The sequence below is a fragment of the Xiphophorus maculatus genome, chromosome 23, assembly GCF_002775205.1.
Source record: "Xiphophorus maculatus strain JP 163 A chromosome 23, X_maculatus-5.0-male, whole genome shotgun sequence".
In the NCBI taxonomy this organism is placed as follows: domain Eukaryota; kingdom Metazoa; phylum Chordata; class Actinopteri; order Cyprinodontiformes; family Poeciliidae; genus Xiphophorus; species Xiphophorus maculatus.
In genome coordinates, this window is record NC_036465.1 from 5,062,830 (window position 1) to 5,079,139 (window position 16,310).

At 36.5% G+C, this 16,310-nt stretch overlaps 2 protein-coding genes across 2 annotated transcripts; one reads left to right on the plus strand and one right to left on the minus strand.

Annotated features, from left to right (window-relative positions):
• Nucleotides 1–116: 116 nt before the first annotated feature.
• Nucleotides 117–5,452, minus strand: tstd2 (thiosulfate sulfurtransferase like domain containing 2). The gene is made up of 9 exons (XM_005807797.3): nt 5,129–5,452; nt 3,891–4,174; nt 3,688–3,796; nt 3,463–3,582; nt 3,241–3,346; nt 1,964–2,079; nt 1,661–1,819; nt 1,123–1,261; nt 117–1,000 (listed from the first exon to the last, which is right to left on the minus strand). Exons 1-9 carry the CDS (start codon nt 5,261–5,263, stop codon nt 771–773), a joined length of 1,398 nt encoding a protein of 465 aa, XP_005807854.2. The 5' UTR covers nt 5,264–5,452; the 3' UTR covers nt 117–770.
• A 50-nt stretch (nt 5,453–5,502) lies between these two features.
• On the plus strand, nt 5,503–16,273 carry ncbp1 (nuclear cap binding protein subunit 1). The gene is made up of 23 exons (XM_005807789.3): nt 5,503–5,677; nt 7,041–7,129; nt 7,273–7,373; nt 7,456–7,612; nt 7,696–7,803; nt 8,079–8,200; nt 8,304–8,373; nt 9,599–9,814; nt 9,885–9,982; nt 10,535–10,598; nt 10,683–10,793; nt 11,108–11,172; nt 11,676–11,738; nt 11,830–11,904; nt 12,050–12,153; nt 12,257–12,379; nt 12,634–12,736; nt 13,609–13,702; nt 13,776–13,879; nt 13,957–14,074; nt 14,274–14,417; nt 15,407–15,520; nt 15,700–16,273. Exons 1-23 carry the CDS (start codon nt 5,644–5,646, stop codon nt 15,811–15,813), a joined length of 2,391 nt encoding a protein of 796 aa, XP_005807846.1. The 5' UTR covers nt 5,503–5,643; the 3' UTR covers nt 15,814–16,273.
• The last annotated feature ends 37 nt before the right edge of the window (nt 16,274–16,310 follow it).

Sequence of the window (16,310 nt, forward strand, 5' to 3'; positions counted from 1 at the left end):
TCCTTTCATTCACTTTTTCTATTTCAACAATGTCTTTTCTCCTAAAAGAAAAATATAAACAGTAACCAACTATTATTGTTTTGCATTTTAAAAAGTTCAACCACCTTTAGTTTTTTCAAATCAACACAAGTCAGTTTATTTTAGCACTAGCTGCTCAGAAAGGTCATCTCATTCCTCCACATTAAGTTGACAATACACAATATGCAAAATTAAGTTCAACACTTCAATAAAAATGTTGTCCCTTACTTGATTTGGCTTTTAAAAAAGTGCATTTCCAAGCTGTATGTCACAATCATGCATTCCTGGTTGTGGTTTGTTTATGAAACACCTGCAGCTTCCCTAACTGACACAATAAGCGACTGCAAGGCTTGCATTACACACAGTGCATGTGAAATATTCTGCATATTCTTTTGTTAAAGAGCCTTATCTGTTACTGGTTTGTACTTAAACATTGTTTATCCAGAGTTTGGAGCTGCAATATGAAAACAAAATGGGGAAAACAAAACAAAACATATCTGAAAATTTTTAATTACCGACTGTACATTCTGAAAATTTACATCATAAAATAAGAATACAATTCATAGATCCAGGAGAGACTTTTATGATTTCTCATTAGATTTTGATTAAAAGGTATCAGTAATTGATACATTTAGTTGTTTCTTATTTAATTTTCAACATTCTTATAATTTTTTGTATAAGTTTGCTCAGAATTTTCCATAGTTTTCATTCCATTAATTAATTAACACACTTTAAATCCAGATCTTATGTTGTTAAACATCCTGAGGGATTCTGGCCCGTGTGTCGGTGCACTCGCATTCTTCTTTGGGGTGCTGAACATCAGAGGCCTCCTTGTCTTGAGTCTCTCCTTTCCTTTGGCAAGATGGGCAGCAGGCGGTGCATCCTTTCTTTCTGCAGCTGGGACAGGACAACACCAGCTGGCAGCAGAACTGGGTGCTGCAAAGCTCATACTGGTCCCATGGAAGGCCGCAATACCTGCAATCTAATTACAGACACCAAGGCTTAAAAAACTCCAATGGAAAATTACTAACTTCCTGGCAGTACAAGCTTTTCTTTAAGTTTGCGCTTAAGGTACAGGTAATGTAGTTTAATTAACACTGCAACCTGAGATGACATCATTGTTGGAGGAGATGGTGTAGCGTTCATCGAACACGAAAAGTTTCCCTCGATAGAAACCTTCAGGGAAACGCTCCAAGTACTTATGGATTCCCCCTTTCAGCTGGTAAACCTCTTTACACACATCCTGCAACACAGTAGATTTACAGGTTAGATAAGAACAAAAATATGTTATAAAATACGGAAAATGTTTAAAACATGAATTTCTACTGAACAGATTATGACTAAACACCTTCTGTAAAGGAGGATAATGAGCTTCATGGGAGTGTTATTATGCACCAAGTCTGCTTGATAACATATTGCTGGACAATCAATTGTCCCAGTAATTATTGCAATAAATGATAATATTATTTTGAGATTATTTTCAAATAATACATTGATAATTGCATAATAATGAAAGTTAATCCTCTCAAACAAACGCTTAACACTGGGAGACATATCCAATATCCAAAATTAAACACAACAACCAAAAGCAATAAATAAAACTCCTAAGGGAAACTTTAAATAAAACTAAGATTTTGCTTACTTTAGAGCAGAGATAGGCAGATCCACGTTCACAGCGGATCCCTCCTGTGCAGTACATCAGAACCTTTTTGTTCCGGAACAGCTCCAGGTTCTGGTCGATGTAGTCTGGGAAATAACTGAACTTACGGATGTTTGGGGCCAGACATCGAGTGAACTGGCCCTGAGGGAAATAAAAATTCAAATCATTCGCTAGACTTACTTCTACATCTTGCAGATTTAACAACCAGAACAACCGCACATACTTTATTGTTTTCAACTAATTTTCTGCTCAGTATGCCTGGCAATTATAACCATCAATACTTACAATTTTGCTCTCGTAAAAGTTGCGGCAGTCGAGGAGGATGGTGTCGTCGCTAGAATCTCCGTTAGCCAAAAGAGCTTCCACTTCCTTATGAAACTCTTCAGGGTCCAGATGAGTTCCTGGGAGGCCAAACAGGCATTTAGCAGTTTTCACTCATCTTCCATCCAGTAACTAACTATTTTCAGAATTTTTTTTGTTTGATATTGCAATTAAACTTCAAGTTCGAATTATTCGGGCATAAAAATAGACATAAATTCCAGGGATGAACCAGTGTTCTTTCCACACTAAAGAGAAAACGTAGCAAAGAACCAATTATTATGTTCCAACTGATATGGATGGATATAACTGAAACTGGCAAAGAAAAGACAATTAAAGAACATTATGTTGATGAGAATTTAAAATAATTTTACATGCTTAAATAACAAAGCAGGTCGGTTCTGTTTTTACTCTTTTTCATCCTCTCTTTCCTACAATAAAGGTTTTTTTCCAACTGAAAAAAATGTAAAGATTCGTCAGCCTTTCAACATTTTTTATGACCCGGAGGTTGTAACTCACTCACTCACTGCAAAGTGTTACCATATTTGTCAGCATTTGAGCTTACTTGCCATTCTCTTTGTTGGCATGAAAAACACAATTTAATGCCCTGCCGCTGTGTTATTGCACTGGTGAAGAGTTTTATGATGCAATATAAACAGGTATTTGCAAGATTGTTATGATCAGAAATAAATGGTTAGGCCCTCGAGTTCATCACTTTTTCAGATATGAATAATTTATAATTTAATAACATTTATAGAAAACTTGTCAGAAAACAATTATGTCACCATCATCAGCTTTATTAAAGACATCAATAGGTCCACATGAGAAAAAAAGAAAATAATAATAATAACTAAAAAATAATAATACACTTTTTGAATCTATAAATTATTAAAAAACAAGCAAACAAAAATATTTGGACATATTCAGAAATCTGGGAGAAATATTGATTAAATCACATAAATTATTAAAAAAAGTCTGGCTACTTTCGTTAAGAAATAATGCATGTGTTATTTATCATACCAGCTCTATTTATAAAGTATTTGAAAGTAATTACTGGAAATAATTGCATAATAAAAATGTGTATCAACAGTAAAACTAACTATTGGTAATGGTTTAAAGATGAGTTGTAAAAGCTGACAATAAAAAAGCCTCTCTAATGAACAGTAGAGTTTCCTATGATAATTGTAGTTTATATATAGCAGCAGCAGAATTCTAGAAGTAAAATTAGTAGAACGTATCAGTACCTGCCAGCTTGTAGGATACAGCATCAGGATCCATTCCCATTGGGACAATCTCCTTAAAGACTCCAACCTTCAAGTCTGTAAAACACTCAGCACCTCCATCGCTGGTCTAGACAAACGCCAAGGAGAGAAATATTACAAATATTTCTACTAATCTGCAAGGCTAGAGGTTTAATTAGCAAAACAAAGTCCTAAAATACAACTGTTTTTCCATCTGCTTCTGACCTTAAAATCTTCTTTTTCCATCTTGAAGACAGGATGTGAGAGCATTGCACTGATATAAATATCAGTGGCCACATTGGTACCTCCAACTGTCCCATTGATGCCTTCTGCTGCCACCCTAATCTGAAGAAAATGACCAATACATTTAAAAAAAAGTTTAATTTCATGAAGTATTTATCTTTTTTCAGTATTTTAACATTCAGCAGTACAGTGATAGAGTTCATTCACCTTGCCTGTTAAGTGAAGCTTTTCACATAAAGCTTTCTGCCAAGCACAGATAACATGGGGATCATCCAGTTGACAGTAATGATAATAAAGGAGAACTTTTCCAGGGCCGCTATATGTAAACAAAAGATAAACATGGATAAAATCTAAAATGACAGATAGCATAAAAACTGCAGCAAACAGGAGAATATCTAATATCTGTTTACTTTCTCAGGTTCTCCTCAGAGACTTGGCTGATATCTGGTATCCATACAGAAATGTCTGCTACTTCAGCTTTGCATTCCTTTGGTGGTTCAGCCTCTTGCTCCAGCTGTTTTAGTAGATGCTCATACGCAGCCTCAGTGAGCTGCTGTACTTCAGAATTATGACTTTTAGCCACGTGTTTGTGGATGGCAGAGTGTTCGCTGAAGGTCTGGCCACAGCAGCACCAGGTCGCTCTTCCTTTAACTTGACAACCACTCTGCACGGATGCTACGAAGGCGGCAAATGACTGCGAAGAAGAGAAAAATGTGACATGGGAAATGTTTTTAAAAATGTAATCCTTGAAGATCAGTGTGGTTAAGCAGCTGGTAACTGGATCTAGACTCAGGGGTAAAAGTTTTATAGTGATCCAAATGTGTTTTTTGCCTTTTTCTTTAAAAAGTTAATCATAATAATAACAAACAAAACCTTTTTATACATTTTAAAAGATCTGAATAAGTACATCAATTAAATGCATGAGGATAAGCCTTCATAATGTCGGTAATTCTCCAACATTTGGACCAAATGTTGAAAGACTGTATAAGATATATTAAGATCCATACATATTTCAGATTATTAACGTTATTGACTTTAACATTTTTTATTTGATACAATTCATACATGACTTCCAATACAATTTTCTGTCTATAATTTTAGACAATTATACATTTAATTCCTCAATACAATACAATCCAGTTCTGTTCCCAAAGGGTAAAAAGTATTTTTTCAATAGCAAATTATTTTTAGTCAGTATAGTCTAATATTTACATTTATATACTAGAGAATCCACTAATTTTACTTGACAAAATTTGGGATCAATTGGGTACACAATAATGTATTGTGTATAAGGTTATTTGTAGATTTAGCACAACTTTGCGAGATCTTTCAAAGTAAAAGCTGTATTTTTTTACAACTATATTTTAATGTCCGCCCGCTAGTAGGTAGATACAACATTCTAGTATTTGTCACTGTTTTATGTCTAAAACTCATCGAGATCTGATGCGGAATTTCAAAATTAAAGCTCCTCAAAATCAAACATTTTAATGTGTTGACAAATTTCACTTCAGATCTTAAAGAAATTTGCCAAGTGTTATCTAGAGGTATTCCTTTATCATTCTTAAATGGGAGGAATAACTAGAAGCAGAGTTTTGTAGCAATAAGCACAACAAATAACACCAAGAAGCCGCAGACAGTATATTCTCACCTTCCTCCTACAGAAGCTGTAGCATCTTCTTTGCGAGGCAGACAGCTGTTTCTCTTGTTTTAATTCGTTACAAACTGAACTTTCAACCTCCCAGTTCAGGAACTCCGAGCAAGATGTTTCCACTGCCGCCGCCATTGTTGTTTCTTGGCCCTTAAAAACAGCTTCGAGACAAGACTATGTAGCATCTAGCGTCTTCTTAATTCAGCATTTTTAAATCATCGTGGTTTAAATATGTTATATTATTATTATGGCATCCCAAAAGATGACAGAGGACACATTTATTACAAACGTGCCGCTCTGTAGGTCGGACGAGAAAAGACGGTGGACGTTCCGTTTGAACCCAGAAAATCCCGGATGTGCTTCACTCGAATCAGACTTGCTATTTCCCTGCTGCGTTAGCATCGGTGCTCAGAGCTGAACGAACAGAAAAGCAGCTTGTTTAATCGACTTTTTGCTTGTTTATCATCGCCGTTTTCCGTCGAGTATTTTTGCCTTTATAATAGGTATTACAAATAATGTCCAGGAGGCGACATAGCGATGAGAACGACGGTAAGTCTGGACGTTCAATGCAGCCGTTAGGCTAATAACGACAGCGCGTTTTCGCTTCATTCACGCATGCTGCAGGGTTGCATGTTATGTGACTCTATCTGTGGGTTTTCATTGATATGTCGAGCGATTGAAACGCATTTAAACAAATATCAGTTTGTCTACTCAGTGGTATTGAATTATGAGTTGCTAGCTCATACTAAGAGCCGCGGCGGTTTTAACTGGTTTTCTGACCGTTAGCTAGCTAACTGCTGAAATAGCTGTATTTAATATGGGGGCGGTAACTCTAATCAGTTGTATAGTAATCTGTGTTTTTGTGTGATTTAATGTGTAGTCACAAATTCAAATAGTTCAAAGACAAAAGATTTCTCAGTACAAAATTATAAACATTAATGTTAGCTAAATTGTTAATATGAAATGAAATGCTTGTTTGTGTTAAATGTATCCTTTCCTCGTAGTTTTAGTGAATGAAACAATATTCGAAAGCTGCTCAAATGACTCATTGTCTGCTGTTCTGGCACATAACAATATAAATACATTAAAAAAAACCCCAAATACTCCGTTAAAACCCTAGGCGTCGTTTGTGAAGTTATTGGCAAAAGTTGTAAATTATTTTTAGAAATTGCGTTTAAATTGTATTTATTTACGTACATCTCCATAACTTTGATTTAGGTTCAAGACTTAAATAAATCAGTAAGTTTTTACTGCTTACATGCACAAGTTGAACACAAAGTGTTTTAAATAAGATAAAATCTAGAAAACAAATAGGCAAAGCATTGAAACATAGACACTATTAAGAGTCTCAACTAAAATACTATTTCTAACATTTATTATTGAAACAATCATTACAGCAAAATAAGATGGTTTACAATTTTTTTTATCTCTATCTAATAGATAAAAATCTGAATTTTTTGAAATAGCTAATGTTTTTTACATTTATTTATATTTTGATGTGTGGCAGTGCAGAGACATTGACAGTCTGCTACACTATTCCAGGAATTTAAGACTCAAGAGTTTTCCAGAGATATTATTAGTTTGTAAGATTCTTCAGGAATGCTTAAGGTTATGCCCTGAATCAGCCGATGTAGCCACATGGCAGTAAAGGAAATAGGCGCAGTGTAATGACACAAAGACCCAGAAAATATTTAAATTTACATATGAACAATACAATATATGTTCCCCACATATAGATGTGGGGATTGAATATAGTAATAATTCAATTAGTGATGTTTATCCAGTTTAACTAAACATGATCTTTTTGATTATTATTTCATTTGTGAAGAAAATTGTGAGATGTGAACACATCTGTCCTGCTTGTCAAATTAGTGAATAATAGTTTTTCCTTTGGGTTCCTTTGACTTACCAGGAGGTCAAGCTCATAAGAGGAGAAGAACATCTGAGCCCATTGAAATTGAAGATCGCCTGGAGTCTTTGATATGTCGCGTAGGAGAAAAAGTAAGAGGGCTGCTCAAAGTATTTTTAACCTTTATCACATGAACATATAAAAATATGATTCAGAGTTCTGTGTCATTGTTCTGCTATGTTATTAAATATGAAAATATTAAATATGAAAACATTTAGTTTTTTTATATTTTTAGAGCACTTCTTCCCTCGAGAGCAACCTTGAGGGCCTCGCAGGTGTCTTGGAGGCTGACCTTCCCAACTACAAAAACAAAATCCTGCGTATTTTATGTGCTGTGTAAGTTTGTGAGCGTTATTTGTCTTTGTTGAATATAGTTAGTTTTAGATGGTTGTTTCACTGATGTGCCATTTGTCAACAGCGCTCGCCTGCTGCCAGAGAAGCTCACCGTCTACACGACTTTAGTCGGTCTCCTCAATGCCAGAAACTACAACTTTGGTGGCGAGTTTGTGGAGGCGATGATCAGGCAGCTGAAGGAGACTTTAAAAAACAACCTGTATAATGAAGCAGTTTACCTGGTACTGTGACTTTTATCATTTAAATGAAAATCGAAAAACACATCAGTTTTTTTTAAGATAATTTATTTACTTCCATTTTTCAGGTACGCTTTCTGTCAGATTTGGTTAACTGCCATGTCATCGCCGCTCCATCTATGGTGGTAATGTTTGAAAATTTTGTCAGTGTTACTCAAGAAGAAGATGTGCCACAGGTAAAGTGTAAACATGTGGATAACTTTGCATTTCATATTAATGCATTTTAAAAATTTGTCATGGAAAATGATACATTTTCGTGACAAATGTGAATAAATGTTATTTTGTTTTTGTTTAATAAACAAATATAAAAGTGTTCAAATAAGATTTTTGTATAAATGTTTTGAGGTTCTGATTGTGGAACAGATTATAAGTTGCTGCTGCTGTGACCCTGCTGTGTTGTGCTCCTTTTTTCTTCCCACGATTTGTAAACTGGTCTCATTTCCTTCCACAGGTTCGATCAGACTGGTTTGTGTATGTCGTTCTGTCCTGTCTTCCCTGGGTTGGGAAGGAACTTTATGAGAAGAAGGATGTTGAAATGGACCGACTCCTCAGTCAGATTGAAGGCTACCTCAAGTGTGTTTTCCATCTTTAGATTTTTTTCATGCTGTTCCTGATGCGGTTTTCTAGTTTTTTTGTAGTCTGCAGCTGCTTCACACTGTGCCCTCCATATCTTTAGGAGGAGAGTGAAGACTCATGTTCCCATGCTGCAGGTGTGGACAGCAGAGAAACCCCATCCACAAGAAGAGGTGAGAGTCCTGCAATCCGGAGTGATGTGCGCTCGTGTCTGGTCAGCTGTAATGGCAAACATGCTAGAGATTAAACAGTCTCCATTTATAATGATTACTGATTAAAATTTTGAACAACACAAAAGAACAACTTTAAAACTATTTGCTTCAACATCCTGCAAACCTTCACACTAAGAGCCTGAAGCATACGAGGCACATATAATATCATATTTAGCATATATTGTCCTCCTGACTAAGACAGTCTGAAAGCTGTATTCCCTCAATGAGCTTCAGATTGTAGGACAAGTAAAGTCCTACAGTCTAACAGATGTCAGGTTAGTTGTTTTTAATGATCGCTTGTAAAAACTCTTAATGCTGAGTACAGCAAGTGATGATCTGGAGAGAGAAATTGAAATCTACCACTGGAATAAAACATCTGAAAATGAAACTAAATGGAACTTTATGTAAATTGATTAATTTCATTCAGAGATACGCTAAAGAATTTATTTTTGTTTACGTTTGTGACAACTAATGAGAATCCAACATTCAGTTACTCAGAAAATTCAGTATTATGTATTTAAGCATACATGAGAATCTGATGGCTACATTGTGGGCTACATGATAATGTGGAAAACTGCTGACTTGACCATTTTTTGTATTGATTCTGTTAGAATAATTATGTTTTGTTATCATTCTTACATAAGTAGTTACCAGTTTGTTTTTCATTTAAAGGTTTAGTATTCACACCCCAGAGAGGAGGAATTTGTTAAACTGTGTGAAAGACAAAACTTTGCTTTTTCCCTAAACCTTGAAGCTGCAGCTTCTTCTTATCTTGGGATACTCCTTGAACTGCTTGTGTGTAGAATGCAGTTCTTCCTTGTTTCAGAATAGCCACCCCTTGATTTATAACTCTCCCACATTCCAATCTGACTCCATTTCTTTCTCCTGCTTAATAAAAAGACAGGCTCTGCTACAGGAAATCAGAACGCATGGTAAACACCTTGGAGAAGTGGTTTGCTATGCTTTCTCCTTCTGCAGAAGTTTGGTTGAAAACTCATAAACGTTGTCTGCGGTTCCTTCTTGATATTTATGTAAACAAAATACCTATCAGATTCCATATTAATGTTTAAAAATATTACCTTACAGTGAATGTTGTTAAATAATAATTAGGCTGTTTCTCATCCCCGTTCCTGTTCTCTGGAGCCTTGCATGCTGTTAGAATAACCTCTCCTCCTGTTCTTGTCAGTATCTGGACTGTCTGTGGGCCCAGATCCAGAAGCTGAAGAAAGACCGCTGGCAGGAGCGCCACATCCTTCGTCCATACATCGCTTTCGACAGCGTTCTCTGTGAGGCGCTGCAGCACAACCTGCCCCCGTTCACCCCGCCGGGACACATGCCTGATGCCCTGTACCCCATCCCCCGGGTCATTTTCCGCGTTTTCGACTACACCGACGCCCCAGAGGTTCGTCCATCTCTTCTGAAAGACGGATAAGTTTAGCTTCAGAGGCTTTAATTAAATTTTTTCTCTTTAGGGTCCCGTTATGCCGGGCAGCCATTCTGTGGAGCGGTTTGTGATTGAAGAAAACCTGCACTGTATCATCAAAACCCACTGGAAAGAGAGGAAAACATGGTGGGTGGAGTGCATGAGGAAATAGTTACATAGCAGCCATCCTGTCACAATAAGCAATAAATTAACCTCATGATAAATTAAAATGAGCGCGATAATTTCCATTTGAACAACAATCGTCAAAGAGATTCTCCCCTTTAATATCGTTGAAAAGCTGCAAATATTTGAACCCTGTAGAAAGTAGTCAGTCTGCACTACCTGCCCCTTTTGCCTGTTTTCCCAGTCAAAGCTGAGTGACTATTATTTTGTGAAAAAAAAAAAAATTGGATACAGAGATTTCATAAGCCGTTTTAATTATGGTTTGATTTTTTTATTTAAAATGTTTTCCAGTGTTAAATACTCTTTAGAAATATATCTTTTTTATCTTTGAGTGGTTGTTCACACGTTATTGTGCCATTATTATTGTATTAGTTGAAAACTGTCTGAAAATGACAATATTAGTGTTTGTTGCAAAATTTCTGGGACAATTTATCGTCTAGCAAAATTTATTGTGACATGCCTACATAGCATCGCTCTGAACATCACTAAAGTTGTGCTGCTGTTTTCTCCTTCCAGTGCTGCCCAGTTGCTCAGTTACCCTGGAAAAAACAAGATCCCACTGAACTACCACATCGTGGAGGTATTTCTCTCTTTCAGGGTTCTTCCACACAAACTGGTACAATCAAATCCTTGTGATTTACCAGTTGAGTTTTCTTTGTTTCAGGTGATCTTTGGAGAACTTTTCCAGCTGCCGTTACCGCCCCACATCGACGTCATGTACACTACGCTCCTCATCGAGCTCTGCAAGCTGCAGCCAGGGTCACTCCCTCAAGTTGTATCCTTTACTGTTTCCATGGCAAGAAAAAATGGAGAGACATTAACAATAATTGAGAATCATGGTCATCCAGCATGAGTCTCAAGTCTCTAACAGCACAGTTGGGTTTTTTTCTCCTTTTTAGAGGAATAATTAATGGTTTGATTGGCATCCTGAGTTCATTCTGTTGCATTTAGTGGATAGAAACTTGTAGAATTAGTCATTTTGTTTCAGGAGTTGCATAATGAGAACTTTTTTTAAGAGAATTTTTTGTACATTCATTGAGTAACCAGGCTGCTGCTGTTGAGTTGTTTACCTTAATATCTGCCTGACAGCTGGCCCAGGCCACAGAGATGCTTTACATGAGGCTGGACACAATGAACACCGCCTGCATAGACAGGTAATAATACTTCATGCTAGTGGTGGTACTTGATTAAACATTTTAATTGAGTTAATTATGGGGTCTGTAATTTAATTAATTGCAGTTAATCAAACTATGGGAGCCGAAAAAGCAACATTTTCATTTCAAAACCCGTTTTTGCTGTTAAATTATTGAATAAATAGATGTGAGCTCAACAACAAAGATATTTATTGCATTTAATCTGTTCTTTAGGTTATTCAGCCATCAGATCAGTGCAAAATGTTATTAAACCCAGTTAACTTTTAAATATTTCCGGAACCCCTGATCATTCATGGAATGTCTTTGGACCACTAGAGCTGTAAATGTCTGTGCTGCTGTTTAGCATAGAGATGCTATTTAGGCTTCTGTGATTGGCCAACTCCTCTGGTAGTCCCATCAGATCATTTTAAAGCAAATATGATCCTCCTAAGATCTCATTTATAAAAGAGATCTGTTTTGATAAATCAAACAAAATAACCTAATTTCTCAATTTCCTCTTGTAGATTCATCAACTGGTTTTCCCATCATTTGAGCAACTTCCAGTTTCGATGGAGTTGGGATGACTGGTGAGCAATATGTGGTAGAGTCATGTAATCTTTTTTAAAAATAAAGTAACTCAGAGTTTAGTTTACTCTTGTCCATATTTCATCTGTAAAGGGCGGACTGTTTGACAATGGATTTAGAGAAACCAAAGCCCAAGTTTGTCAAAGAGGTTCTGGAGAAATCGATGAGGTATAAAACATTTCCACATATCAGTTAGAGATAATTAATATGAATTAACACAAAACTAAAGGAAAACATTAATTCTAATGTATGGTTTGTTGTGTAAATCTGTAGTTTGCAGTGTAATATCCAGTTTTTGCTGCTTTAATTACAGACTTTCATACCATCAGAGAATTGTGGACATCGTCCCTCCAACTTTCTCCGCCCTCATCCCTGCTGAGCCCATCTTTTCTTTCAAATACGGAGACGAGAGTGGCAGTAAGACTCCCCTCCACTGTTTTTTTGTCCTTACCTGCATCAGAATAATACAAACTGCACTAAAAGAGCAAAATATAATATTTACTTCTCTGTTCCCTCACAGCCTCGTTGCCAGGTTACCCAGTTTCCATTACAGTTTCCAACGCCATAAAGAACCGAGCGTCCAACGAGGAAATCCTCGCCATCCTGAAAGAAGTCCCCAACCCAAACCAGGAGGATGATGATGGTTTGTTTGAGGTTTTATTTGTCATTTGAGACCAGATTTTTTTTTCTGTAACAGTTTGGTAGTAAAGCTTTTCTCTTCTCTGTTACTAACTCCACCTTCTCTCAGTTTATACGGTCATCTCTTTAATGTTGTATCTGCACAGCATGTTTCATTACTTTCATTAAACTTTAGTTTGCTTGCTTTCCATCATGGCTGCTAATTATTTCTCTGTATTTTCGGTCTAATATCTTCCTTTTCCTGTTGTGCTGATGCAGATGAGGGTGAAAGCTTCAACCCACTGAAGATTGATGTGTTTCTTCAGACTCTTCTCCATCTGGCAGCGAAGTCCTTCAGCCATTCCTTCAGCGCGCTTGGCAAGTAGGTTTCCAACTGCGATACGCCACTTTTTACAAACATAAAAATGACGTGATTCAAGTTGAGTTGGGAATGTCACGTTGTCTGGAGTGAAGTCAAACGGTTTTTGTTTTGGGGACTTCTGAAACCAGATTTTAGTTTCACAGTGTACTAAGATTGGGCAATAAATATATTTTTATAAAAAAAAAAAAAATAAAATTTTTGGTTTTTGAAGGTTTAGCAGATGGAATATCAGATTTATTTATTTTTTCTCTATCATTGCTCTCTTTGGGTTTCCATAGTTCAGGGTCGGCATGTTTTACAACTCTTATTTATTGGTGCTAAAATAAATATGACTAACAGGCTAAGATTTTTTAAATTTATTTTTAAGTTTTTATGAATAAAGTCATAATAATAGACGAATAAAGTGGCAATATTGTCGGAATAATAGGACTAAATAATAGTCACAAAAAATAACCAAAACTTAAAATGAGGAATGTTGAGCATCATGTGAAGTTAAACTTCACATGATGCTCATACTTTGGTATAATGTCTACACATAATAGAAATAGAAGAACTACATGAACTGAGCGGTTCATGTTGTGATGCATGACAACTTTATCGAAGATGATTGGAATAAAAGCCGCTTTTTCAAAATGTCTGTCATTTGGAGTTCCTTTTTTTAAAAAAGAGAGAAAAAAATGTATTTAAAATCAGAAGCGATATGAAGAAATCTAACTTTATTTTTAAACTATATTGCTCAGCTCTAGGATATGCAATATAAGGAGTCTAAGAAGTCCTGATGATTGTTTTAGATATCTAGTAATGACCAGTCAGTTTAAATTCTTGTTTGACTCAATGAATCCTCCGGATCTTGCTGTGTTGAATCCTTCCAGATTCCACGAGATCCTTAAAAACCTGACGGAAAGCGACGATGGGAAACTGCACATCCTGAAAGTGATTTATGAGGTGTGGAGGAACCACCCTCAGGTAAAAACTGCTCAAATGGAGATGAGGGATGTATGTGCTGGAACCAGAACAGGAACAGACATTTGTGTTTCAGATGATCGCCGTGTTGGTGGATAAAATGATTCGGACGCAGATCGTGGATTGTGCCGCTGTCGCTAACTGGCTCTTCTCTCAGGACATGGCTCACGAGTTCACAAGGTGACATGCACAGCATTGTTTTTAATAAAGATATTTTCTCCTTTCATCTATAATATAAAATACTTTAACTCATTTAGACTTTTCACCTGGGAGATTCTACACTCAACCATCCGAAAGATGAATAAACATGTGCAGAAGATCCAGAAGGAGCTGGAGGAAGCTAAAGATAAGCTGGAGAAACAGCAGCACAAGAGGGTAGCCCCACTTTTTATTTATTTATTTTTATTTTTTATTAAACTTTGTTGCTGTGGACTATTTTAACACCCAACAAATGTGACTACAATTAGGCAGATTTATTAGAGCCTTGAAGATAAAAAAGTAAAAATGCACAACTGCTGTTCAGACATGACAGAGTGGACCTGACCTTAAACTTCGTCTGTCTGTGTCCTGACAGAGGGACAGCGGGGACGACGAGGACATGGAGAAGAACAGTGAGGAGGACGAGGAGGGTCAGCTGGAGGAGCAGATTGAGAGGTTGCAGGAAAAGGTGGAGTCGGCTCAGAGCGAGCAGAAAAACCTCTTCCTCGTCATCTTCCAGGTACGGCTGCTCAAAAACATTTCCAAAGCCCAGTCCACAGGTAAATATCTAGGAAAACAAGCACATTGTTATGTGTTTTGCCCTTTCATCCACACCAAAACTGTTTTATACCACTAAAAATGATTATTTATGAAAACTCCAACCAAAGTGGAGATTTGAGAAAGATCTCTAATTATGTTTGTGTGTGAACATGGAAAAACGAAGATTTAACGTCTCGCACGTTCCTGTCTGTGACAAATAACGGTTCTTTGATTCAAAGTTTACTTTAATCTTGTCTTGTTAACAAAACAAGACATCGTTATCGTCTAAATAGCATCGAACATCGAATATGTTCGATGCTATTTAAAAACATTTCAACCTGTCCACACAAATAAACGGCCTCGCACCATGTTTTCTTCCTAACAGGAAGTCATGCTTGTTTTGAAGCAATCTGATTGCCTGCAGTAGGTTTCAACTTTGCGCTACACTGGCCCCTATGGGTTTGGCATGATTAAAACAATTCTCAGTGGTGTATTTGTGTCGGTTCATGTGGATGAAAACTTTTCTGAAATCAATCTCCTGTACAATATATATTTTTAAAAATGTACCTGAGATATTTGTAGTTGTAAAGACTTAGTTTTGTATGTTCAAACCCTAAATTTAACAATTTATGCCATAAAATTGTAGAACTTACTAATATTAGGTAGTTAATTATCAGATCAACCACCTGCAAATTTAAAACAGTGTAAATGTAACTTTTTTAGTTTCCACGTCACAATTTGAAATGGGAAAAATGTATTATTTATATTAATAGACTGACACTGCCTTCTAGTTTACGTAGTTGGAATTAGTGGAACTTTCCATAGGAGTAGTGACTACATGTCACATCAAGACTTTTATGACTTCAATTTCAATTTCATGACTTCGACAAATGTCATTTGTTTTTTTAATGGTAAAGCTGATATGAAAATAGTTCAGAATAGGTTAAGGATTGTCTGTCTCTTCCTTAGCGCTTCATCATGCTGCTGACAGAGCATCTGGTTCGCTGCGAGACGGGCAGCGTTGACATCAGCACACCCTGGTATAAAAACTGCATCGAGCGGCTGCAGCAGGTCTTCCTCATGGTAAACATCACTCGCCAATCTGGCAACTTGTTAGATAGTTAGAAGAATAAATCTTCCAGATGTTTGGTATCATTTTAACTTTGAGTTTTTCTGATCCAGTAGTTCCATCCTTTACTATAAAACTAACATTTAAAATACCTTACTGGGTTTTGGATCTGACTGTATGTTTTGTCCCACAGCACCATGGAACCATCCAGCAGTATATGGGAACTCTGGAGAACCTGCTTTTCACCGCTGAGCTCGACCATCACATCCTGGCCGTCTACCAGCAGTTCTGCGCGCTGCAGCTCTGAGAGAAAACAACTATCTGAGGAAATTCTTTGTTCACGCTTAATGTGACACAGTGAGGCATTAGGAATTACCAGCTCTTGCATCAAGAATCTCTTCAGATGTTTTTTTTTTTATTTTTATTTTTATTTATCCATTTTGTGTTCTGTGCCAATGTGGTCAGTCACATGCAGCCATAGCTGAATACATTTTTCAGAATATGAATCCAGCTGGACTCATTCATTAGTTTACAGTAACGGTCCTTTTATTTTGTTTTTCATGCTCTTTGGGTTTAGTTGACTTTTATCTCCTGCTTGTATTCTTATTGAATGGATATTTTTTAAAACTACATGAACTGTCTGAGTCCAGACAGAGTGGGAGAAACGTATGCAGGAGAGACGACCGAATCCAGAGAATGCTCTACTTTTTTATATTTGTCTTATGTGGAATTAGGAAGTAAATAAAATTCTCCAAAGTCTTTATCCACCTGCTGCTTTGTGTGTTTATTTTTAAATAGAAACTA